The sequence below is a fragment of the Marmota monax genome, unplaced genomic scaffold, assembly GCF_021218885.2.
Source record: "Marmota monax isolate L192 unplaced genomic scaffold, Marmota_monax_Labrador192_F-V1.1 WCK01_AAM20220418_F8-fsc00145, whole genome shotgun sequence".
Taxonomy (NCBI): Eukaryota; Metazoa; Chordata; class Mammalia; order Rodentia; family Sciuridae; genus Marmota; species Marmota monax.
The window spans coordinates 240289-264476 of NW_026695201.1; the positions used below are offsets into that span (position 1 = coordinate 240289).

Sequence of the window (24188 nt, forward strand, 5' to 3'; positions counted from 1 at the left end):
TGATAATAGAGAACCACATGATTTGTGTGTCCAATAAACTGTGGGTGAAAGTGGTACATACTAATTCCAGGCTGAAATATACAAGAACAGGTAGGAAATGTTCATCAGCCCTTCCCTGGCTACTGGAACACAGCGTGTGTGTTTCAGAGAGTGGATTTATAAAAGGGTGAAGCCTCTCACTGCCTGGGTCTGTTGCTGAGGCACATTGGACATGAAACTGAGATTAAAGTCAGCTTTTATGTGTTGATTCACTCAATTTTGGGGGTCGATTATTATTACCATTACACAAACGGCCCTTTCCTCAAACATACTATCAGAACAATTCTAAACTATCCTACATTTCCCAGCCTTACTGGAAATTATTTTAGTATTCTTCATTCAAAGTGAATCTGACTTTTGGCTTGGACACATAATTATTTTCATATTAAGGAAGGATCCTTCTAGTTTTATTTTTTTTATGTGTTCCAGGACTGCTTAAGTACCTTTGCAATTATCTTAGAATTTTAGAGCCAGAAGAATACTAGAGTTATAAAGTCAACATAGTTAATAAGTGACCACACTGAATGTGTGTTAAATTCTTCTGTCCTGAAGCTAAATAAATAATACACGGTCAACTTCATTCTTCTCTTGGTTTCGTTTGAATTTCCCTATGGTTCTTCAGAGTAAGTAGGTTGGGGATGTGGCTTTTAAAAAGTTTCATTGAAGATAAAGTTTCATTTTTCTTTTTTTGTCGTTTGTGGTTGGTTTCAGAAAAATAAAATGTGGTAGATATGCGTTTATTCTGACCTGAAAGATTCTTAGTCTAATAATAGGTACGTTGATTGGATGATTACTGTAACCACATTGGATATTTTGTAAAGATTACCTTTTGAAATCTTTGCCCCCACACTAAAAAAGTTAAACAGCGAAATAACCCAGGCACTGTTCTTTCAGGCAGATATTGCTATCCATATCTTATAAATGTAGAAAACAGAGGCTGAAGGAAATTATATATCTTAATTTCAAGTTCTTTGAAAGACAAAGACTTGTGGACTATAGTGGCAAAGCCAAGACCAGAATCCAGATCTGTCCGAGCCTTAATAAGTTCCATAAAAAGATACAACAGTCACATGCATTTGAACAGGAACTCAGATGCAATGCAAGTCCTAAAGCCGGCTGTAGCAGGGACAGTTTCCATGGCTGAAGAGTTACCTCTCAAGAGAAATTGTTAAGGGCTATTTTGGTGACAGGAAATGGAAACTCAGTGTTCTGAAGTTTAAAAATGAACACTGAACTATTTACAAAACATTCAGATAATACTCAAAGGTGTCTGGAGGGCATATTTAAAGCAAGAGGTAGGAAATTAGCTATAGTAATCTCATAATCATTGGGTGGGGCTGGGATATCTCTTAGGGTTCTGTTCATCAATTTGGAGAAGGACCAGAACCTCTTAGGAGCTCTTTGAGTGATGAGGAGAATTTTAAATGTTGACAAAGAAGATGCTCTGGCATAGTGGCTAGGAGACAAGTGTCATATAATACAGTGAGGGAGAGAGAGAGTCGATACAGAAGAGAAAATCCAGGCAGCAAAACCAAATCAGAGCAAAGAAAAGGCTTTATTTCTTAAACGATGTTGCATCATTTTCTGGAGGAAAAATCTTACAGACAATGTACTATCATGACAGAGGGGCGAATGAACACAGGCTCCTTCACCAGGTTCTGCCACCAACCAGCTGGGTGACCTTGGACAAATTATTACAGTAATTTTCTTTATTTTAAAATGGGTGCCACCTCCCTCCCTCCTTGGGTAGGTATGCAAATCAAAACTGGTAATGTTTTCCTTGCCTATTCAGAACCTGAATGTAGGTGACACAAAATCTGTTGCTCTTTCAAAGATCTATTTATGTTTTTCCTCTCTAACCTTTATACCAAGTTGCCTTACCTGGTGGTGATGGATTCTTTGTTAAAAGATAACTGAGTGAATGAATATATATTTAATAGCTCTATTGAGGTATAATTTTTAATGAGAAAAATCACTTGTTTGGGGATAGGAATGTAGCTCATCAGTGGAGCACTAGCCTAGCATGTGTGCATGATGCCCTGTGTTTGATGTCCAGCATTGCAAAAATAAATAAATTAATTAATTAAAATACAGCCCCTTGTTTTTATCAACACAAACCAATTTCAATTCAGTTTTATTTTATTTTTCATTTTTATGTTTTTATGGTGCTGGGGATTGAACCCAAGGCCATATGCAATGCTAAGAAAATGCTGTACCACGGAGTTATCCCCCGGCCTACAATAATTTAATTTTAGAACATTTTTCTCTACCCCAAAAAGAACCTAGTACCCATTTGCAATCACTTTCAATCCCCACCCACAGATCCAGGAAATTAGTTACTAATAATTTACTTTCTTTCTCTGTAGATTTGCCTATTATGAGCATAGAAACGGATTGGTACAGTATATGATTTTCTTGGGTCTGTCTTCTTTCACTTGGTGAAATGTTCCTTAGTCTGTTCACGTTGGAGCAAGCCTCGGTGCTTTGTTGATGTGTATGTCGTAGCTTGAATCTTCTTGAGCAGTACAACAAGATTTATTAAAGACTAGTGGAATTGTCTTTAGGGTACTGCCCACCGCAATCGAAGGTTCATAAATAACGATAACAGAGAAAAGGAAGAAAGAAAATGTCTGATATCCACCATCAGCAGCTGCTCTCCAGGAAAGCTAACTATGCTTTTGGGTCACTTTGCATTCTGGCTACTGTTTCCCTAACGACATCCAGAGGGATATTATGTCAGATTAATCTGACCCTTGACTTTTATCTCTGAATACTGGACCTGCTTTTTGTGTACTCCATCCTTGCTTAATTGCATGGGCCTCCAGGGCCCATAAGTCTCCAGCCTTCATATTCTTTGCTAGTTCTCTGATCTGTACCCATTCCCCCACCTAAGCCAACCCCTGGATATCACCCATCACTCTGTATACAATTTTCTTCCTTATTAATTTAGCTACCTGGACTGGGCATGTAGCTCAGTTGTAGAGCACTTGCCTAGCATGTGCAAGGCCCTGGGTTCGGTCCCTAGCACTGAAACCAACAAACATAAAGATAATTTGGCTACCTGGTTGTACTTAGAGAAAAAAAATTGACACAGGCACCTATCATTAGGTTTCTCAGGCAGATTTCCCCTCCTCTTAGAATACATGCTGGATCTGCCAAGGTGGATCTCACCTAGCATCTCTAAGACCCTTCTTTTTGTAGTACTTTTGCAACTCAGCCTTTTAAAATCAGACTCTGATTCTTTGAACAAACCAGTGAGGAAGCTTGTTGTGTAGGAATAACATGGATACTTGAATTATTCAGATATGAAACAATCTTAGCTCTGTTGCTTATCATTCGAATGACTTCGAGCAAATTTTGCAAGATTTTGAGCCCCAGTTTCCTCATTTATAAAATTGGCATTATGCTTGCCTAGAGGATTAAATAATATGTGTATAAAATATACACCAAAGAGCTGCCTAAGAGGCAGTTATGAAGTTTGTTAGCCTGCCAACACTGCTTTTAGCTCTTCTCATTCACATGACTGTTTAGTCAAAAATGTTTCTAGTCTGGGTTTTTTGGGTCCAGTTAGCCTTCCAAACCCAGAACTAGCATATTTAAATATTCCAATGCAGGTTCAGTTAGTTATAGAATTTGTAGAGAGCAACTTGTTTGTTTGAGGGTAGATAATGCTGTGTAGAGCCTGTTTGATTCCAGAGCACTTCTCTGTTGGAGCGGCTTCTGACCAGCCTTTCATGACTTGATGAAAATGTCTAATTATAGCTAGTTTCATGGGATATGGCATGTCCCATAGGACCCCATGCTCAGAAGGACCCCAAGCTTGGTTTAATACTCTGCTGTTGCCATCTTGAAATTACTAATAGTTTTAACTTCGAACTTGTGTTTTGTAAATGAAATCTGCCGGGACCAGGCTGAGAATGTGCTGAGGAGGTGCCTGCAGTATGCCTGTCGGCCTTCCCTGCTGCCATTTGCAAATGGCATTAGTGACACTCTGTGGCCAACAGAATCCCAGGCCGATCCAGCTTGCGTGGGAGTTCAAGGAGCCTCAAAACTATTCTTTGTGGAATGTGGATGATTGACAGCCCAGGGAAGTCGCACTTTCCATTTGAACTAGAACTAGCTCACCACAGAGCAAGAAGGACATGGTATTCTGGAAAACAATGAAAGATCAATTTCCTGTCCCTTTTTATGTTGCCTCTCTGCATTGGTTAATTGCTTATGATGAAAATACACAGAAGGAAAACACGGCAACCTGGAGTGGCTTTGCCTTTCAGTTCTTACTCATCAGAAAACTAAAGGCAGAAAGTGCTCATAGCTGTAGCTCAGTGGCAGAGTGCTTGCCTAGCACGTGTGAGGCAGTGGGTTCGATCCTCAGCACCACCTAAAAAATTAACAAATAAAATAAAGACATTCTGTTCGACTACAACAAAAAAAATATTTTAAAAAAGTCTGGTGGGGGGAATAGGAAATATAATTTAAAAAGAAAAATGTTTCTTAACATCTTAAAGAAATGGAATATAAACAGTTGAGTATTTTTTTTTTAAAATCTGCAGCATTTCTACCTTTCTGATACGAACAAAATGCATTTTGTCTGTACAAAGTATAAAATAAGAACAAATTTTGGTGATTCCACTGCTTTGGTCTCTGTGTGAGGTGCCCTCCCAAAGCTCCGGTGTTGATGCAGTAATATTCAGAGGTGACAGGACTGGATTATGAGAGCTGTAACCTAATCAGTCCCTTCTAGTTGGAGTGGATTAACTAGGTGGTTACCTGTAGGCAGTTCACTGGGGGCAGGGCTGGAAGAGGTATGTCATGGGGGCATGTCCTGGAAAGGTACATCTTCACTGTGGCTCCCCGCCCCCTGCTTCCTGGCCAGTCATGAATGGAGCAATGCCCTTCCACCATGCCCTTCCACCATGGGTCTCTAAAACCAAGAGCCAAAATAAACTTTTCTTCCTCTAAATTGTTCTTGTCAGGTTTTGGTCAAAGCAACTAGCACATCTAACACCACTAACACAAAGCTGAGTAACCCATCTACATATTAATTAAAAGCTCTTGTATTGGCAGGTAAAATTGGCATTGCAGGAACATTCGTGCTGATGACTTATAATTTTATTTTTTCTTTTCATAGGATGACATTAGATAGGAAATAAAAGGATTAGACAAGTCAAGGGAAGGTCTATGAAAGAAAAGGAAAAAGCTTCATATTTTATTACTTTTGTGAGTGTATAGTACTGGAACTAGAGCCTCGTACCCCAAGGCTGCATTCTCCACCCTTTCTATTTTTTTTATTTTGAGATAGGGTTTCACTAGGTTGACCTCAAACTTGGGTCCAAGTAGCTGTTATTACAGGCATGTACCACCAGGCCCTGTTATATTTTAGTGCCTTCAATGGTACATTTATTTTCTTGCCTTTTAAACGAGGGAGTTTGCATTTTAATTTCACACCAGGCCCCATAAATTACATAACCAGTTTTGCATCTAATTTTGTTATCTTCTCTGTAGTCCCTGGGCAGCTTCCTGGGAGGAATTGTGGCTTCTTGAAAGGAGGACCCTGTGCAGGTGAGCCAATCTCCTTTTCTAATGAAAATCCTAATTTTTAAACCAGAAAATAATAGAAGCCCGTGGGTTTGAGGCTTTCCACCAAACCCTCCAGCTTATGTAAATGTTTGCGGTATTATTTTTCCATGCCTCTGGGAAGTCCGATGACCCAACACACGTTTGCATAAACATGAATGATATATTTATCTTGGGGTTCCTCTTTCTGTGGCTCTTGAACCGCCGTTTGGGTGGGAGCTGTTTTTATATCTTACCTCAAGTTCATACTTGAGTTTAGAGATTTTATTAAACAGGACCAGCAAGAGTTGGGATGGAGTTTCTGGGTACAGAGGAAGGTCGTGATAAAAGGGGACCATGAAACCTAGGAACTAAAAGGATCATAGAAATTATACAGGGAAACTTTCTAACTTGGCTCAAGAGTAAAAGGCAAGGAATCGTCAGAAGCATCCGAAAGTCTTTAAAAATTTCTCATGTGAAAGTTAGAGAGAGAAAAGGAATTAAATAAAAGGGGATCTCACAAAAACAGAAGTGAGATAACCGAGCAGAGAAAAGGGATCTAGAGGAAGGTTGAGGGTGGAAACGGGGAAGTACTGCGGGACAAAAGTCTACCAAGGTGTGTTACATCTGGGTACAAGTACAACGCAAGGAATCTCGATTTTGTATGTGATTATAATGCACCCATTAAAATTATAATAATAGTTAGGGCGCAGAGTGCATTCCACTAATCCCAGTGACTCGGGAGGCTGAGGCGGGAGGATTGCAAGTTTAAAGCCAGCCTCAGCAACTTAGCGAGGCCCTAAGCAACTTAGTGAGATCCTGTCTCTAAATTTAAAAAAATAAAATAAAATAAAAAGAGCTGGGTATGTGGCTCAGTGGTTAAGTATCCCTGGGTTGGTACAAAAAAAAAAAAAAAAGAAAAACTAATAGAAAGGGATCAGTAAAGAAAGTGAATCAAGGAAGAAAGGAGGAGAGGGAAATAGAAAGGGGGAATGAAATTGATCAAACGACAGTAGGTGCATGTACAAATACAGCATAATAAACCCCACTGTTATGTATAATATTATGTACAAAGCACCAATAAAAAAAATGAGGCCACAAAGTAACGTGCCGGGTGAAAGAAAGCTGAAGGGCATCTCAAAATTGTTGTGGGAACCGACTGGGAAAATCTGAACCAAGCGCGAGTGCAGGGTGGGCAGTGGGTCTGGATTCTGCTTGTCTCTTTGTGTTCCCTCATTTCCCTGGTCCCTCGAGACCTAGTCCAGGGAGTCATTCTAAACCCCCTCTTTCACCTCCAATCAACCAACTGCTTTTACTGAGTTTCCCACAAAACTAGTTTTGCACCCGACCTTTCTAACAAGTCTCTGGCTCTGGTCCCCTTCAGCTAACCTGATGATAGTGATCTCTCCCTGTCACCAGCAGGTCTACCCACCCCCTTACAGTTATCTTTTACACAGCCACCAGGAGGGCCTGTCTGAAGGGCTAATCTGAATGTTGATTGACTTTAAAACTCCAGTGGCCCTGGGTACTCAGAAGCCAAGGTCCTGAGTGCAGCAGTATATTATGCAACTCTGCTACTCAACTGCACTGTCCTGAACACATTTTGTTCTTTTATGCCTTGATGCATTATCTATTTCACACATGTATTAAATACTATGTTCCAGGCACTGTTCTTAAAATTTCATGTGTTTCTGAGTTCACATCAATTAAATTTCTATAGTTCTTTCCATTTTTTCTGAGCTAGAAAGTAGGTCAGAATTTGAGTAACTTCAGCAAGGTCACATAGCCACTAACCAAGATTGTAGAGCTACTAACTGTGACCTAGCTTTGAACTCATATTTTCCTGTCTCCACACGTCAGTGATTTCTGTGTCTGCTGCCTCCCCCAGGAAAATGTCCTTGTGTATTTCCCTTGGCTTAATGTGGCAACAACTGACTAACTAGGGTGCTGATCATATCTGTACCTTCTGAGTTAGGCAGGGAGCTGTGGCTAAGTTCTGGCAGAGGGAATGTGGGAGGAAGGAATGCATACCATTTTCAGGGCTGACCTGTAAAGTCCACACACTCTTTCCTTTTACAGAGAATTTGGAACCCTGAACAGAGTGACTCTGTGAGATGCAAGGACCTGGGTTCCAAGATGACGGTATGGAGCAGAACCATCCCCTTCAGCCTGGATGCAAAGGTTGGTATTTTGTTTTAGAGAGCTCCTGAGATGTCTGAGGTCATCAGTTATGACTATTAATGTTATTTTCCCTAAATCACAGGCTAAGTACACACTAATGTTACTTCTATGTTATGTGAAAGTTTTTTTTAAAAAATGTATCTATCTCTTTCAGTACATTACTTTGGAAACTTCTTAAGAAGAGACACTTTTTCTGACCAATCTTTGTGTTTGATACATACTAAGTGCTCAATAAATATTTGTTGAGTTACAAAATGTGAGTGCGATAATAGTAATACTATCAATTCACATGTATTGAGTACTTATATGAGAGAAGTTCACTATCAGGCACTTGCATTTATTGCTTTATATAATCCTCATAATTCACAAATGTTACCTAAGTGCTTGCTATGTGTTGGCTTCTGAGAAGATGCGCTTGGAATACGTTAGGGAACAAAACAGATCAAAGTCCCTTTCCTTTTAGAGCACCAATTGTTGGTGGAGAAATCAGATAAAGAAGAAAAAAATAGAATATCAGAAGTTGAAATGTACTTGAAGAAATATGAATATGGATGAGAGGTATTTAGTTGAGCAGGTTGCTAACTAAACAGGAGGTCACAGAAGACCTCATAGAAAAGGAACAGTAAGTGTGAAAGCCTGAATGGGGCACGTTTCCCCCAAGAACTCCAGGAGGCAGACGTGACCTTCATTTTGCAGAGAAGGAAATGAAACCCAGAAAATTAACCTGTAACTTGTCTAAGAGCGTAAAGCGAACAAGCAACACGTTACGGACTTGGAATATCTTGACTTGAAAAACTCCTGCTCATTGAGAGGTTCATGTTAAATGAAATAAGCAAGACTCTGCAAAGTGAAGCGTTATAGGTTTTCTCTCATATGTGGGAGTCAGAAAAAGGGAACAAGGGGAATCTCATAAAAATCTAAGGGAGATCAGAAGGCAGAGGAAAGTCATCGCAGGAGGCAGGAGGGGATAACTACGGGAGATCCTGGGGAGTGAAATTAATCAGATTATATTATGTGGAGGAGTGCATATGTTACAATGAATCTCACTGTCATGGACCAATAAAGATTGTAAAAACCAGTACTAGCATTCAGAATCTTTTCCAAGTATATTGATTTATTTATCCTCAGAGTTCTGTTCTTCCATCCTTGGTATTTTATTCTTAGCAAAATATCCAGATTTTTGCTGCTATAAGTTAGCAAATTATTTTTTCTTTCTATGTTGATTTAACCCCTTTTCTCTTAGGTTTTACTATGTAATTGGCTCTCTACAGCAGGTTGGAAAAGTGCTTTCAAAGAAAATTAAGTTGTTGTTGCCATTTTATCAAGAAAGAAACCCTACATTTGAAAGGCCTCTGGGTGACATTTGGTTGCCCTGTTCAGTCTCAACAATTGAATAAAACTACTGTCTCTGAGTGGGCTCTTGAGCAAACAAGGGGTCTTTAGCTTGTCTAGGCTACTGTGCAGCCGGCTCTGTTCTCGGCTTTTATAATCTAGCATATTGAAAAGACCCAGGAGTGCAGTGGCTATTCAGGATGTTGTGCAAAGTCTGCAGCAAGCTTTGAGAGGAGACCCTATAGTTTTGAAGCAAAACCGTGCCCTCTTAAAATAACTGTCTTTATTTTGTTTAAAAAAAAAAAGAAAGCTATTGGCTAGAATTGGGTTGTCATGATCACTGAATACTTCACCATGATTCACCAGAGATCTGACTAGCTCATTTCAAACTGGAAGTTTCTTATCTAAAAACCAAAAAGTCACACATGCTCAAGATCATTCCTTCCTTACGTGGACACAATGGGCAGGGTTCTGACATGACCTGAAAGCAACAGTAAGTTGAATAAACAATGACTGGCTCATATTGTGCTGCTCTCTAACTCCACAACCATGGCTTGGTGGTAAATTTCCCATGACCAGTTGACAGAGGGAAAAATGTCTATCCTGGTTAGATGTGCCAGGATCAGCTGGAGGTCACCATGCAGCTCTGTGGCCTCATGCAAGGAGTCCCTGGAGGACTGTGGGGATGAGGGATGAGTCAATAAACCCTGGGGGAGGAAAGGAACAAAGAGAGGAGACCCCCACTCTTGCAGCAGAAGTGAGAGTTGCCTCAGGGGTCGAATCAGGGAGTGACAAAGGAGGTGGCATTCTGGGCATAGAGATTTTAACTTTTTATTGTGGAAAATTAAAAACACAAAAAGAATCGAAGAGTCTAAGCAGGAATAATAATAGTATAAACCCCACTTCCTCCCCCACACAAGGAACCCATCACTCAGCTTCAAAGATGGAGCACGCATGAGGGGTCCGATATCCCTGCCCTCTTCTCCCCACCCTCCCCCATCGATTCCTTCAAGTCAAATCTATCATTTAATCCTCTTCTTTAGTGTGCATTGAATGCTAACACCTTTCATTCAGTACTTCAACATAAGCTCTAAAAACGAGTGCCTTTTTGTTTTTATAAGAATATAACCATACTATCACTTCTATCCAAAACACATGAATTTCTTAGTATTAGCATCCAATTTTCTCTTAATATTTCATATGTGGTTTTTTTTTTTTTTCCCTTTCTTCCCTGGATTCGTTTGAATCAGGTTCCAAACAGGGCCTGCTCATTCTTTCTGGTTGATAGGTCTCGAGTACTATTTAATTTATGTCTTTCTCCCTTTTCTCTTTATCTTGCTCTTCTTTTTCTCCTGTTCTCTCTTTTCTTCCTCCCTCCCTCCCTTCCCATTTATTAGTGAGGAAACCAGGTCATTGGTCCTGTAGAATTTTCCCACAGTTTGCATTTTGTTGGTTGCAATCCCCTGATGCTATTCTAACCCATTCCTTTGTTTCATGTATTTCCTATAAACTAGTAATTAGGTCTAAAGACTTGATGGGATTCAGTTTTCTTTTTTTTTTTGGTGCTGGGGATCCAACCCAGGTCCTTGTGCATGAGACATGAGAGGCCAGCCCTCTACCAACTGAGCTACATCCCCAACCCTGGGATTCAGTTTTGATATTTGGGGCATCAGTACTCCATAGGTGGTACCGTACTGTATTTTTCCACCAGAAGCCACTTGTTGTTTGGCTGTGGTTTTTCTCTTTCATGTTAACCAGTAGGGGCAGCATGAAACATCATGAGAGATAGTGATTTCCTATTTCTTTCATCGTTTTCTTATTTTTTGGAAGAATTATTCTCTCAGTAACTATTTGATAACTCAAAGACAATACTCTTACAAGAAAGACAGCCCTATTTTCACTTGAGGAGGACAGGGTGTTTAGAGACTATAACCTTTGCAAGGAGTGCTTATCGCTGTTTAACTGATGATTATGTCTTTTCAGTGGATGAACCTAGAAGTGCACATTTTTTTAAAATGTGGAGTTTATCATGAATTTATACTGATATTTCAAATTCAAATTTAGGTTTGCAAAATTGCTTTTTAATTTTCTATTATATCTCTTTTTCTCTAATATTATAAGGTTGTGTTCCAAGTGATAGTAACATAAATCCCTTTTGCTTTGGGAAGTTTAGCCTAAAGCCTGCTTCTTTAGCTCTCCTGAAGATTTTGTAAGTGTTTAAAATCTTGGGAAAAAAAATCCTTTCTCCATAAACCATTTGAAGTGGATCTTTTCATCTTCACCTGAATCCTGACAGAGCAAACTGCAGGCAGGTGGGGAGGGGCTGTTCAGGTCTCTGTAGTACAACTGCTCACAGCTACACCAAAGGATGTCAAGGGTTCTCCGCTGAAGGAATCACAAAGGTATTAAAAGGAGAACCACATTGCTCAGTCTTTTCTATCTTTGTACAAGTCCTAATTCACTAAAAAGTATGTTTCTATTTTTCAAAAGCATTCTTTCTCTCTCTCTCTCCTTATTCTCCTGCCCTAAATCAGATTCTGGAGAACACATTAGATCCGGCCCAGAGCAAGTGAACAGAGTCTTCTTCTAGCTCTGGACAAGAACCCAGTCATTTTAGCAAAGGCTGCCAGAGGTCATCCCATCACTGCTTCAGGGTGGATAATGAGGCGTCTTGGGGGTGAGTGCATACGGTGTAAGTGTCAGAAAGCTGCATCTGTTGCTTGCTCCGAGGGCCTGGAGGGTCAAGTCACATGAGTACGATATTTTCATAATATTCTTCTGCATCTTCGTCATCGGAGCCGACTTTTCCATCTGAGTCAACTGGCAGCTGTGTCTTCACCTCAGAGTAGACTATCAAGGCATGCTGGGACAGAAAGAAGACAGCGGAGGAACTTGAAAGGGTGAGAAGGAAAGGGCTGGAGGTGGTGGTGACAGAGGGAAATGAGGCTCACCTTGTCCTCTGGAGGCATCCAGGGGGTGTTACCTGTGGAGGACAAGGGAACCATAAGAATTCACTTAGAGCCCAGTCTGCCAACGTATTTCCTAGATCGGGGGCGGGGGGGGGTCACTGGGCCCTCTCCATCAATGTCGTGTTTTCCCCACCCCAACATATCTTTTGATTTTCTATTTTACCTTTTTCTTTCTTTCTTTTCTTATTGGCTCATATCCTATTAGTTATGCATAGCATTAGGTGTTTTACCATTTCTTTTTTTAATTTACCATTTCTCAACTAAGCCCTCTGCAAGTTCTTCTCAAGCTTCATTGATCTGTAAAACTCTCCCTCATCACATGAAGAAACTTCACTTCTTCTTCTACCAGATGTTGAGAGAATATTTTTCTCCTTGTTTAATTCGTTGTACTTTTAATTTAGAGTACATCCACCACACTGTCCTGGATGGTTTGGCAAGTTCTCATAAAACTCTCTATATGTGTTGCCCGGTGAGGAAAACTCTCACGTTATCATGTTCTAGTTCTTGATTTTATTGCTATATTTTTTTTTAGAGGTGGAGTCACAGAGAAAGAAAGTTTAGCAGATGTGATTTCTTGGTTCACGAATATTGGAATTTAAGAGTCTCAGGGGAAAAAAAGTAGAATCGTTAAAGCACCATAATAATTTTATGGAGAACTAGAACATGAAAAGGAGATATATCTTGGGGCACCTGAAGTTTCTGTTTCACCATGTTCCTACCCATACACTTTTGGAATTACAGACATTGTTAGTGAAGTGATAAAAAGTGTCCATTCCTCCTGCAAATGGACAGAGCTTTGCTTATGATCTCAGGGCCTTTATGAAAACCTGAAGGAACAAGTGAAAAGGGTTTTCTACAGCTCATTAATACATCAAGTGCCTGAAATATAACCAATCCATTAACAAAAATGGTGTTTGGGCCAATGTGTTAAGGATACAGTGGAAAGATGATAGAGGAAAAACTGTATAAGACAGATGCACTCAACCAACCCAAACAAATGATTAGTGGTTCTGATTCTACTATTCAGAGGGTCCTGGCCAATGGCTGGCTCAGGGAGCAAAGAGACAAAGCAGATGATCAGGTGATACATTATTGGTCAAGCAGGAATCGGTTGTACAAGCAGCAAATATTAAATAAAGACAGAAGACTTTGTCTTAGCTTTGTGTTTTACAGGCTTTGTGACCTTGGGAAAGGACTTAACCACTACTTCATTTGCAAAACAGGCTCAGTGTTAGATTATGAATGAAATTCCCACAAGGCACAGAGATACTAGAGGTTTACATTCTCAGATGAGATGCCATATTTAGATTTATTAAAAAATAATAGTTTGTTTCTTTGACTCTAAGAGTCTGGGTTAATCAATCAAATTAAGGAAATATGGAGAGAGATTTAAAAAAAAAAGATTTGTTGAACAGATTTCTTTAGAAGGAGAGATCGGTTTCTGTGCAATGAGTTTCTACCCAGAAGTTTTATTGGGAGTGTGTGCATGCGTGTGTGCGTGCGTGTGTGTGTGTGTGTGTGTGTGTTTAGGGAATGGGGAAATGATGCTTTATAAGCCCCCAGCGTGGTGAAGGAGCCTTCAGAGATTCATCTTAGAAACTGAAAAGTGATTTCCCTGATTTGGAAAATAAATAGCGTATACCAAAAAAAAAAAAAACAACAACCAAAAAACCCCAAAGTGGACTACAGGTTACAACTGACCACAGTAATGTCTAACAGCAGGTCTCCTCTCATTTGAGGGCCTTGAAATGGGATCTGAATGAGATTCAAGGAAATGAAGAAGGACTGCTCATTCTGGCCAAAAGGTACTAAAAGGACTGGATTTACCTTTCCATTTTCAACCACCAGAAAACAAACAAACAGATAATGCAATGTTTTTCAGGCATTTGACAACAGGCAGTCCAGGACCGACCAGGAGCCCTAAAAGAAAGCCAGTAGACAGCGGAGCCTTGCAGTTGCACAGTCTTGCCACCTGGGGGCAGCTTCTACACCGCAGCACAGGTTGGAGAGTCCTAATAGAGGCTGGTCTGCTCTCTGATTTCAAGTGACAGAGACCAACAGTCCTGTTAAACTTAGTAGCTAGAATTTCTAGGACAGAGTACTAGAGAGACAACAGCAAGGCAGATCAAAAGCTCCAGAGATCTCCAGACAGGTATGTAGCCTCAAGTCTTTGGCTGAATATTAATACTACATATGAGAGAGGAAACTATCTTGGGTCAGGTAAGAACCATCGGAAAGGAACGGGCAAAATAACCCCAGATGCTCGTGCAGATCTCGTGATAGATGGGGCAACTGGTGTAGAATCCTCAGAAATGTTGCTTTACTATTAGGGCTAGATTAGCCTTCCTCTAAAGGTTGCTTGGGACCTGCCATAATGAAGCTTAAAAGCAAGCCTTGAGACCGCATGACCAATGTGATTCTGCAACCTGTGCACTCAGAAAAATGAGAAATTATACCCCATCTGAGTCAAATGTATGATATGTCAAGATCATTGTACTGTCATGTGTAACTAATTAAAACAATTTTAAAAAAAGCAAGCCTTGAAAGGATCCAGTTGGTACCAAGTAACTTAACTTCATCCAGAACAAAATTCCAAGTTCAATAGTAAATTAAGGAATAGTATCTATCATCATCTATGGAGGGGGGAGGGAGGGAGGAAGGGAGGGAGAGAGGGAGAGAGGGAGAGAGGGAGAGAGGGAGAGAGAGGGAGAGAGGGAGAGAGAGGGAGAGAAAGAGAGAGAGAGAGAGAGAGAGAGAGAGAGACTCCTACTTACAATCATTTGACCTTACAATTGTGCAAAAACTGTAGGAGAAACCATACTTCAGATTTAAAATTTTTACCTTTTCCTGGGCTAGTGCTGGGTGGTATGATACTCTCTTGTCAGCACTGGGAATTGAACCCAGAGCCTTATGCATGCTAGGCAAACACTCTTCCACTGAGCCAAGACAGTATCACAGGATGGTAAACAATGGGTACTTTATGGTGTACCATAGAATGATTGCTAAACTTGAGGTTTGGTAGGGTAATATTAAATAGACTTTCAACTTAAAATATTCTCTATTTATGACAGGCTTATTGGGACATAACTCCATTGTAAATTTGTATCCAATATTTTATATATAAATGTTCTCAACATAATACCTATCATAGTAGTATGTATGTTGCAAATATTCATTCATTCAGACCTATAGGCAACCTTAGTACACAAACCATCAAGATCACAATATTTATCAGAAGGATGCTTAATTTTTGTTCTGATCATCAGCAAAAATGATGTATTTTTAAATTTTTTTTTCAGTTGTCCATGGACCTTTGTTTTATTTATTCATTTTTATGTGGTGCTGAGAATCGAAACCAGTACCTCACAGATGCTAGGCAAGTGCTCTGCCACTGAGCCACAACCTCATCTATAGTATGTATTTTTTCATGTCTATCTTCCATCTTTAGAATCTAAGCTCCACACTGTGGGGAATTGTTTGCTGAGTGACTTTCCACACTTATAATAGCACCTAGCACATGGGAGATACTCAATAAATATTTGCTGAATGAATGAGTATAGTTTGTAGCTATAATCGTTCCAAAACATACCTTCTCCTTCTTCTCCCAGGTCAATAGTCTGGATCTCAGCATATACCAAATCTCCTTCTTTGGGGTGCATTGGAAAGAAAAGATGACATTACCAGTCTGTCTCTGTCTGTTATGTTCTGCAGATGCCTCTTCCCAAGCATTCCCTCCACTCTCTTTAGACACACATGAAGTGATTATTCTTTGGGAATATCTGACTCCAGAGTACTGTAGGGAGATGAGCGGCATTTCCCAGGGGGCTCAAAGCGATTTATCTTTCCCTGGTGGAGTCTTAGGAGCAGTTTCTTATAGGGGAAACCTCACCATTGTCACAGGAGATGTGTGGTTCCACCTGGGCAGAGCAGATGTAATGAAAGGACTGTCCCAGGCTGGGGGTGAGAGGACTCCTATGAGACAGAAATACATGATAATCCTTGGAGCATTCCAACATGCCTGAGGGTGAGATGTTTAGGCAGAGGTGGTGGAGAAAGTGGGTTGGAGGGAAGTCAGCAGTCCGTAGGGAACTGGGAACCCTGAAGAGTTTAATTGAAACTTCAGTGGGTCTATATTAAGTTGGATTGTTGTTTTGAAAGAAACTGGGGAGCTTTGGTATGGAAGGCTACCTTGGGACAAGACCAAAGTCTTTGACATCACAGTAACAATCATTGTCTCATCGACAGGATGGATTAAAAACTGGTCTTCTCCTCAGGAAGTAGTGGCCAAATGTCTTCACATTGTTATGTTGGGAAATTTAAGAAGGAATTGACATGATACACGCTCCAGTTCCTGGGTACAACCTAAGACTGAGATACTGACAGAAGAGGACCATATTTCCCAAACTGAAATTAAGAACACCGTCTAATTAATATATTTGTATGTCTTGGAGAAAAATAAGATTAATAAAAGCATATACCTCCAGAAAATCTAGAACATTTATAAAAAATCTAGAATCTAACCCTTGGACATATATTTAATAACGTATGGTCTAACTCTGGAGCTATTGGTACAGAAGTATTTTGTACCCACCCAAGAAAATCTATAACCTTTGGTATCATCCTTTTAAATGAAGGTGCCAATTTCAAATAAGAAACCAATCCAAATATACATAAAATCTATAATAATAACTTTTAGCTGACAGAATGGCTTTAGGAAGCTCATTTTTGACTGATTCAAGGAACATGAAAATGGAAGCATTTAGCCACAAGGTCTAAGAAAAATAACTTGACCTAATTTTGCAACCACACAGTTTTGCATATTGTGTACTTGGGAAGCAAAAGAGGCACTTGCAGAAGCTGAGGTCTCACCTGGTTTCAGCTGTCCAGAAACCACCTCCTGCAAAATAAAGCAAAGGCACATTCATGTCAGCAGAGGGAGCTCTTTCTCAAAGACTTCACATACATGAGCTACTGCAGGGCGGTGGGTGGGGGGAGGTGTGTGGGGGGGAGGTGTGTGGGGGGGAGGTGTGTGGGGAGGGGGGGAGGTGAGGGGGTGTGGGGGAGGGGGAGGGGAGGTGTGTAGGGGGGACCATTTAAACACCAGCCAAAGGTTCTCACTGAGTTGCTTAGAGCCTCGCTAAGTTGCCAAGGCTGGCTTTGAACTCAGGATCCTCTTGCATCAGCCTCCTTAGTCACTGTGGGATTACAGTCATGTGCAACCAAGACCAACTCATTTGATTCTTTATTTAAAAAATTTTAAGAGGTGGAGGGAAGATGGCGGCGAGGGGAGTGCATTACCCCCGTGTGCTGCTTCACTGTGTGGGAGTATGACAAGTCAGGACGGCTAAAGGATATCTTGTTAGGAATTTCCAGCAATAGTGGGGTGCGCCGGAACCTGGAGGAAGGATTTCCATCGCATGAGGATCGGCTACGGGGACTCAAACGCGAGAGGTTTGTCGCACGGAGGGTAACACTGCTTATTCAGCAAATCGCCCCGCGGCTAGAGTCTGCAAGGCGCGCTGGGATAGAGACGCAGGGTTACAGCGCTGCAGTTTCTGCCAGACGCGCAAGCACCGCACTCAGGGCTGAATTCTGGGTTCGAGACGGGGAAGGAAGCGGTCCATCTCGGTTCTCCACACCGGTCAGACCACAGAGGAGGCCAGCAGCCACCATGTTGGTAAACTGACGTCACCACACCTGTTTTTGACTGACCGCAGCTCATTCAGCCATAGAACAGGTAATTTCAGGCTGCAATTCGCCTGCGGCTTGCAGACAGATTGCTAGGGTTCAGCGCCTGGGGGCTTCTTAAAATCTGATCTTATCGGAGTGAACACGGAGCGCGGGGCGGCCGAGTCCCGGCTCCCGGAACCGTCCCGGAACCGCCCTGGCTCCGGGCTGCGGAGCCTGCGGAGGCTGCGTCTTGGACCCTGCTAATATCAGAGCAAACACGAAACACCAAGAAGCCGAATTCCAGCTCCCGGAACTGAGCCCGCGGGGACTGCTTCTTGGAGCTTACACTTATAGGAGCTTACACCGAGCACAGACTCCCGGAACCGTCCCGGAACCGCCCTGGCTCAGGGCTGCGGAGCCCGCGGAGGCTGCTTCTTGGACCCTGCTACTATCAGAGCATACACCAAACACTAAGCGGCCGAATTCCGGCTCCCGGAACTGAGCCCGCGGGGGCTGCTTCTTGGAGCCTACACTTATAGGAGCTTACACCGAGCACGGAGCGGCCGAGTTCCGGCTCCCGGAACTTCCCTGGACCGGGGCTAGGAGCCCGCGGAAACTGTGTCTCGGTCCGGGTCCTGCTGAGGGCAGGTCAGGACTCACCCATTGCTTGGGTTGCCTGGCAAGGGGAACGAAATGCTGCCATTCGCATAGGATACCAACATGGCAGAGATCTGATGTCAGCAGAAAGCGGTGGAGGAGAGATCTTCATCAATACCAGCGGTGACATAAGCAGTTGGTCTCCTGGTAAGGGGGGTGAGGCTCAGTCACCCGAGTCTCCTCAATTTGTCCTCAAGCCAGAGGGAAGGAGCCGGGCCGCCGCCAGCCCCCGGAGCAGGCCCAGCGGCTCGCCAGCGTGGTGACCGCGTGACCCCAATTGGAGAGGGGGCGGAGCGGAGCCGCCACCCACACCCGCCAGGTGGGCAGACCCACGACCCAGTAGTACATGGGCGTGGTAGGAGGGGCAGGGCAGAGCCGCCCTTCGCGCTTGCAAGGTAAACAGACCTGTGACAGCCTGGCGGGTCAGGCCCAGTGGCCTGCCAGTGTGGTACACACGTCACCCCAACTCGAGTAGGGGCAGAGCAGATCCTTATCCCACGCCCGGATCAGGCCCTGCCGGTGTGGTGGTCACGTGACCCCAATTGGAGTGGGGGTGGAGCGGAACCGCCACCCGTGCCCGCAGGGTGAGCAGACCAGTGATCAACCTGCAGATCAGGCCCAGGGGTCCGCAGGCGTGGTAGGAGGGGCAGGGCAGATCCGCCGCCCGCGCCTTCAAGGTAGGCAGACCTACAACAGACCGGCGGATCAGGCCCAGGAGCCTGCCGGCGGGGTACAAACACCACCCTAATTGGAGTAGTGACAGAGCAGAGTCGCCTCCCTTGCCAGGAACAGACCCAGCATCCTGCAGGCGGGGTAGTCACGACACCCCAGTTGGAGTAGGGGCAAAGCAGAGCCTCCACTCGTGCCCGAAAGGTGGGCAGATCTGCGACCGACCAGCAGGTCAGGCCCAGTGGCCTGCTGGTACGACAGACACGTCACCCCAATTGGAGTAGGGGCAGAACAGAGCCGCCACCAGCTCCCAGAACAGGCCCAGTGACCTGCCGGCGTGGTAGCCACGACACCCCAATTGGAATAAGGAGAGAGCAGAGCCGCCGCCCGCACCTGCAGGAAAGATACGCAAGCAGTATGAAAAGACAAGGAAAGAAAGGACCACAAGCAATGCAGGTCAACGCAACTTTAGAAGAGGGAACAGCTGCAGCAGATGGAATGTCAGATAAAGAATTCAGGATATACATGCTTCAGATGATCTGGAGTATCAAGGAAGACATTAAACAGCAAAATCAGACAATGAAAGATCACTTCGACAACGAATTACGCAAACAAATCCAGGAAGCAAAGGATCAACTATACAGGGAGATAGAGGTTATAAAAAACAAGCAATCAGAAATCCTAGAAATGCAGGAAGCAATAAACCAACTTAAAAACTCAATGGAGAATACTACCAACAGAGTAGAACACTTAGAAGATAGAACATCAGACAATGAAGACAAAGTATTTCAACTGGAAAAGAACATAGACAGCTCAGCAAGACTGTTAAGAAACCATGAGCAGAACATCCAAGAAATATGGGATAACATTAAGAGACCAAACTTAAGAGTCATTGGGATACAGGAAGGTACAGAGCTCCAAACCAAAGGAATGAGCAGTCTATTCAATGAAATAATACAAGAAAACTTCCCAGACTTGAAGAATGAGACAGAATCCCAAATCCTAGAAGCCTACAGGACGCCGAATGTGCAAAATCGTAAGAGATCCACACCTAGACACATTATAATGAAGATGCCCAACATACAGAATAAGGAGAGAATTTTAAAAGCTACAAGAGAAAGGAAGCAGATTACATTTAGGGGCAAGCCAATCAGGATAACAGCTGATCTTTCAACACAGACTCTGAAAGCTAGAAGATCCTGGAATAACATATTTCAAACACTGAAAGATAATGGGTTCCAACCAAGAATTGTGTATCCAGCGAAATTAAGCTTCAGGATGGAGAATGAAATTAAAACCTTCCACGATAAACAAAAGTTTAAAGAATTCGCAGCTAGAAAACCATCCCTTCAAAACATCCTAGCCAAAGTATTACAGGAAGAGGAAATGGAAAATAACAATGAAAACCAACAGTGGGAGGTAGGACAGTAAAGGGGGGGGGAAACAATCAAAGAGGAAAACAAACAATGTTTAGTAACAGAAATAAACAAATATGGCTGGAAGAACAACCCATATCTCAATAATAACCCTAAATGTTAATGGCTTAAACTCACCAATTAAGAGACACAGGCTAGTAGAATGGATCACAAAACAAGACCCAACAATATGCTGCCTACAGGAGACGCATTTGATAGGAAAAGACATACATAGGCTGAAGGTGAAAGGTTGGGAAAAATCATATCACTCATATGGACTTCGGAAACAAGCAGGCGTGTCCATACTCATATCAAATAAAATAGATTTCAAGCCAAAGTTAATCAAAAGAGATAAAGAGGGACACTACATACTGCTTAAGGGAACCATACACCAACAAGACATAACAATCATAAATATTTATGCCCCAAACAATGGTGCAGCTATGTTCGTCAAACAAACTCTTCTCAAGTTCAAGAGTCTAATAGACCACCACACCATAATCATGGGAGACTTCAACACACCTCTCTCGCCACTGGACAGATCTTCCAAACAAAAGTTGAATAAGGAAACTATAGAACTCAATAACACTATTAATAACCTAGACCTAATTGACATATATAGAATATACCACCCAACATCAAGCAGTTACACTTTTTTCTCAGCAGCACATGGATCCTTCTCAAAAATAGATCATATATTATGTCACAGGGCAACTCTTAGACAATATAAAGGAGTAGAGATATTACCATGCATCTTATCTGATCATAATGGAATGAAACTGAAAATCAACGATAAAAGAAGGAAGGAAAAAGCATACATCAATTGGAGAATGAACAATAGGTTACTGAATGATCAATGGGTTATAGAAGACATCAAGGAGGAAATTAAAAAATTCTTAGAGATAAATGAAAACACAGACACAACATATCGGAATCTATGGGACACATTGAAAGCAGTTCTAAGAGGAAAATTCATTGCTTGGAGTTCATTCCTTAAAAAAAGAAAAAACCAACAAATAAATGATCTCATACTTCATCTCAAAATCCTTGAAAAAGAAGAGCAAAACAACAGCAAAAGAAGTAGAAGGCAAGAAATAATTAAAATCAGAGCTGAAATTAATGAAATCGAAACAAAAGAAACAATTGAAAAAATTGACAAAACTAAAAGTTGGTTCTTTGAAAAAATAAACAAAATCGACAGACCCTTAGCGATGCTAGTGAAGAGAAGAAGAGAGAGAACTCAAATTACTAGCATACGGGATGAAAAAGGCAATATCACAACAGACACTTCAGAAATACAGAAGATAATCAAAAACTATTTTGAATCCTTATACTCCAATAAATTAGAAGATAGTGAAGGCATAGATAAATTTCTTAAGTCATATGATCTGCCCAGATTGAGTCAGGAGGATATAGAAAACCTAAACAGACCAATATCAATTGAGGAGATAGAAGAAACCATCAAAAGACTACCAACTAAGAAAAGCCCAGGTCCCGATGGGTATACAGCAGAATTTTACAAAACCTTTAAAGAAGAACTAATACCAATACTTTTCAAGCTACTTCAGGAAATAGAAAAGGAGGGAGAACTTCCAAATTCATTCTATGAGGCCAACATCACCCTGATACCTAAACCAGACAAAGACACTTCAAAGAAAGAAAACTACAGACCAATATCTCTAATGAACCTAGATGCAAAAATCCTCAATAAAATTCTGGCGAATCGGATACAAAAACATATAAAAAAAATTGTACACCATGATCAAGTAGGATTCATCCCTGGGATGCAAGGCTGGTTCAATATACGGAAATCAATAAATGTTATTCACCACATCAATAGACTTAAAAATAAGAACCATATGATCATCTCGATAGATGCGGAAAAAGCATTTGACAAAGTACAGCATCCCTTTATGTTCAAAACTCTAGAAAAACTAGGGATAACAGGAACATACCTCAATATTGTAAAAGCAATCTATGCTAAGCCTCAGGCTAGCATTATTCTGAATGGAGAAAAACTGAAGGCATTCCCTCTAAAATCTGGAACAAGACAGGGATGCCCTCTCTCTCCACTTCTATTCAACATAGTTCTCGAAACACTGGCCAGAGCAATTAGACAGACGAAAGAAATTAAAGGCATAAAAATAGGAAAAGAAGAAATTAAATTATCACTATTTGCAGATGATATGATTCTATATCTAGCAGACCCAAAAGGCTCTACAAAGAAACTATTAGAGCTAATAAATGAATTCAGCAAAGTGGCAGGATTTAAAATCAACACGCATAAATCAAAGGCATTCCTGTATATCAGCGACAAATCCTCTGAAATGGAAATGAGGACAACCACTCCATTCAAAATATCTTCAAAAAAAATAAAATACTTGGGAATCAACCTAACAAAAGAGGTGAAAGACTTATACAATGAAAACTACAGAACCCTAAAGAGAGAAATAGAAGAAGATCTTAGAAGATGGAAAAATATACCCTGTTCATGGATAGGCAGAACTAACATCATCAAAATGGCGATATTACCAAAAGTTCTCTATAGGTTTAATGCAATGCCAATCAAAATCCCAACGGCATTTCTTGTAGAAATAGAGAAAGCAATCATGAAATTCATATGGAAAAATAAAAGACCCAGAATAGCAAAAACAATGCTAAGCAAGAAGTGTGAATCAGGCGGTATAGCAATACCAGACTTCAAACTATACTACAGAGCAATAGTAACAAAAACAGCATGGTACTGGTACCAAAACAGGCGTGTGGACCAATGGTACAGAATAGAGGACACAGAAACCAATCCACAAAACTACAACTATCTTATATTTGATAAAGGGGCTAAAAGCATGCAATGGAGGAAGGATAGCATCTTCAACAAATGGTGCTGGGAAAACTGGAAATCCATATGCAACAAAATGAAACTGAATCCCTTTCTCTCGCCATGCACAAAAGTAAATTCAAAATGGATCAAGGAGCTTGATATCAAATCAGAGACACGCCGTCTGATAGAAGAAAAAGTTGGCTACGATCTACATACTATGGGGTCGGGCTCCAAATTCCTCAATAGGACACCCATAGCACAAAAGTTAATAACTAGAATCAACAAATGGGACTTACTCAAACTAAAAAGTTTTTTCTCAGCAAAAGAAACAATAAGAGAGGTAAATAGGGAGCCTACACCCTGGGAACAAATCTTTACTCCTCACACTTCAGATAGAGCCCTAATATCCAGAGTATACAAAGAACTCAAAAAATTAGACAATAAGAGAACAAACAACCCAATCAACAAATGGGCCAAGGACCTGAACAGACACTTCACAGAGGAGGACATACAGTCAATCAACAAGTACATGAAAAAATGCTCAACATCTCTAGCTGTCAGAGAAATGCAAATCAAAACCACCCTAAGATACCATCTCACTCCAGTAAGATTGGCAGCCATTAGGAAGTCAAACAACAACAAGTGCTGGCGAGGATGTGGGGAAAAGGGTACACTTGTACATTGCTGGTGGGACTGCAGATTGGTGCAGCCAATTTGGAAAGCAGTATGGAGATTTCTTGGAAAGCTGGGAATGGAGCCACCATTTGACCCAGCTATTCCCCTTCTTGGTCTATTCCCTAAAGACCTAAAAAGAGCATGCTACAGGGACACTGCTACATCGATGTTCATAGCAGCACAGTTCACAATAGCAAGACTGTG

The 24188-nt window shown here is 41.5% G+C and overlaps 1 protein-coding gene and 1 long non-coding RNA gene across 10 annotated transcripts in view; one reads left to right on the forward strand and one right to left on the reverse strand.

The window, feature by feature from the left end:
- Nucleotides 1–602: 602 nt before the first annotated feature.
- LOC124082508 (uncharacterized) overlaps nucleotides 603–24188 on the forward strand; it is a 56511-nt gene continuing 32925 nt past the window's right edge. For 2 of the 7 annotated variants that reach the window (XR_009225360.1, XR_009225362.1), the window contains exons 1-2: nucleotides 7553–7776; nucleotides 11643–12008. This is a non-coding gene — a long non-coding RNA (uncharacterized LOC124082508). Of the gene's footprint in view, nucleotides 663–5544; nucleotides 5602–7552; nucleotides 7777–11642; nucleotides 12009–13799; nucleotides 14665–16322; nucleotides 17041–24188 lie in introns of those variants that run through there. The other 5 variants (XR_009225358.1, XR_009225361.1, XR_009225357.1 and 2 more) reach the window with 5 other exon arrangements.
- The window catches only part of Fcrl4 (Fc receptor like 4), a 32554-nt gene continuing 18291 nt past the window's right edge, over nucleotides 9926–24188 (reverse strand). For all 3 annotated transcript variants that reach the window (XM_046428907.2, XM_046428908.2, XM_046428905.2), the window contains 5 exons: nucleotides 16947–16974; nucleotides 15967–16049; nucleotides 15667–15723; nucleotides 12060–12091; nucleotides 9926–11971 (listed from right to left, as the gene is read on the reverse strand). In XM_046428907.2, the coding sequence (XP_046284863.1) occupies nucleotides 11855–11971; nucleotides 12060–12091; nucleotides 15667–15723; nucleotides 15967–16049; nucleotides 16947–16974 (317 nt within the window). In that variant the 3' untranslated portion in view covers nucleotides 9926–11854. The remainder of the gene's footprint in view (nucleotides 11972–12059; nucleotides 12092–15666; nucleotides 15724–15966; nucleotides 16050–16946; nucleotides 16975–24188) is intronic.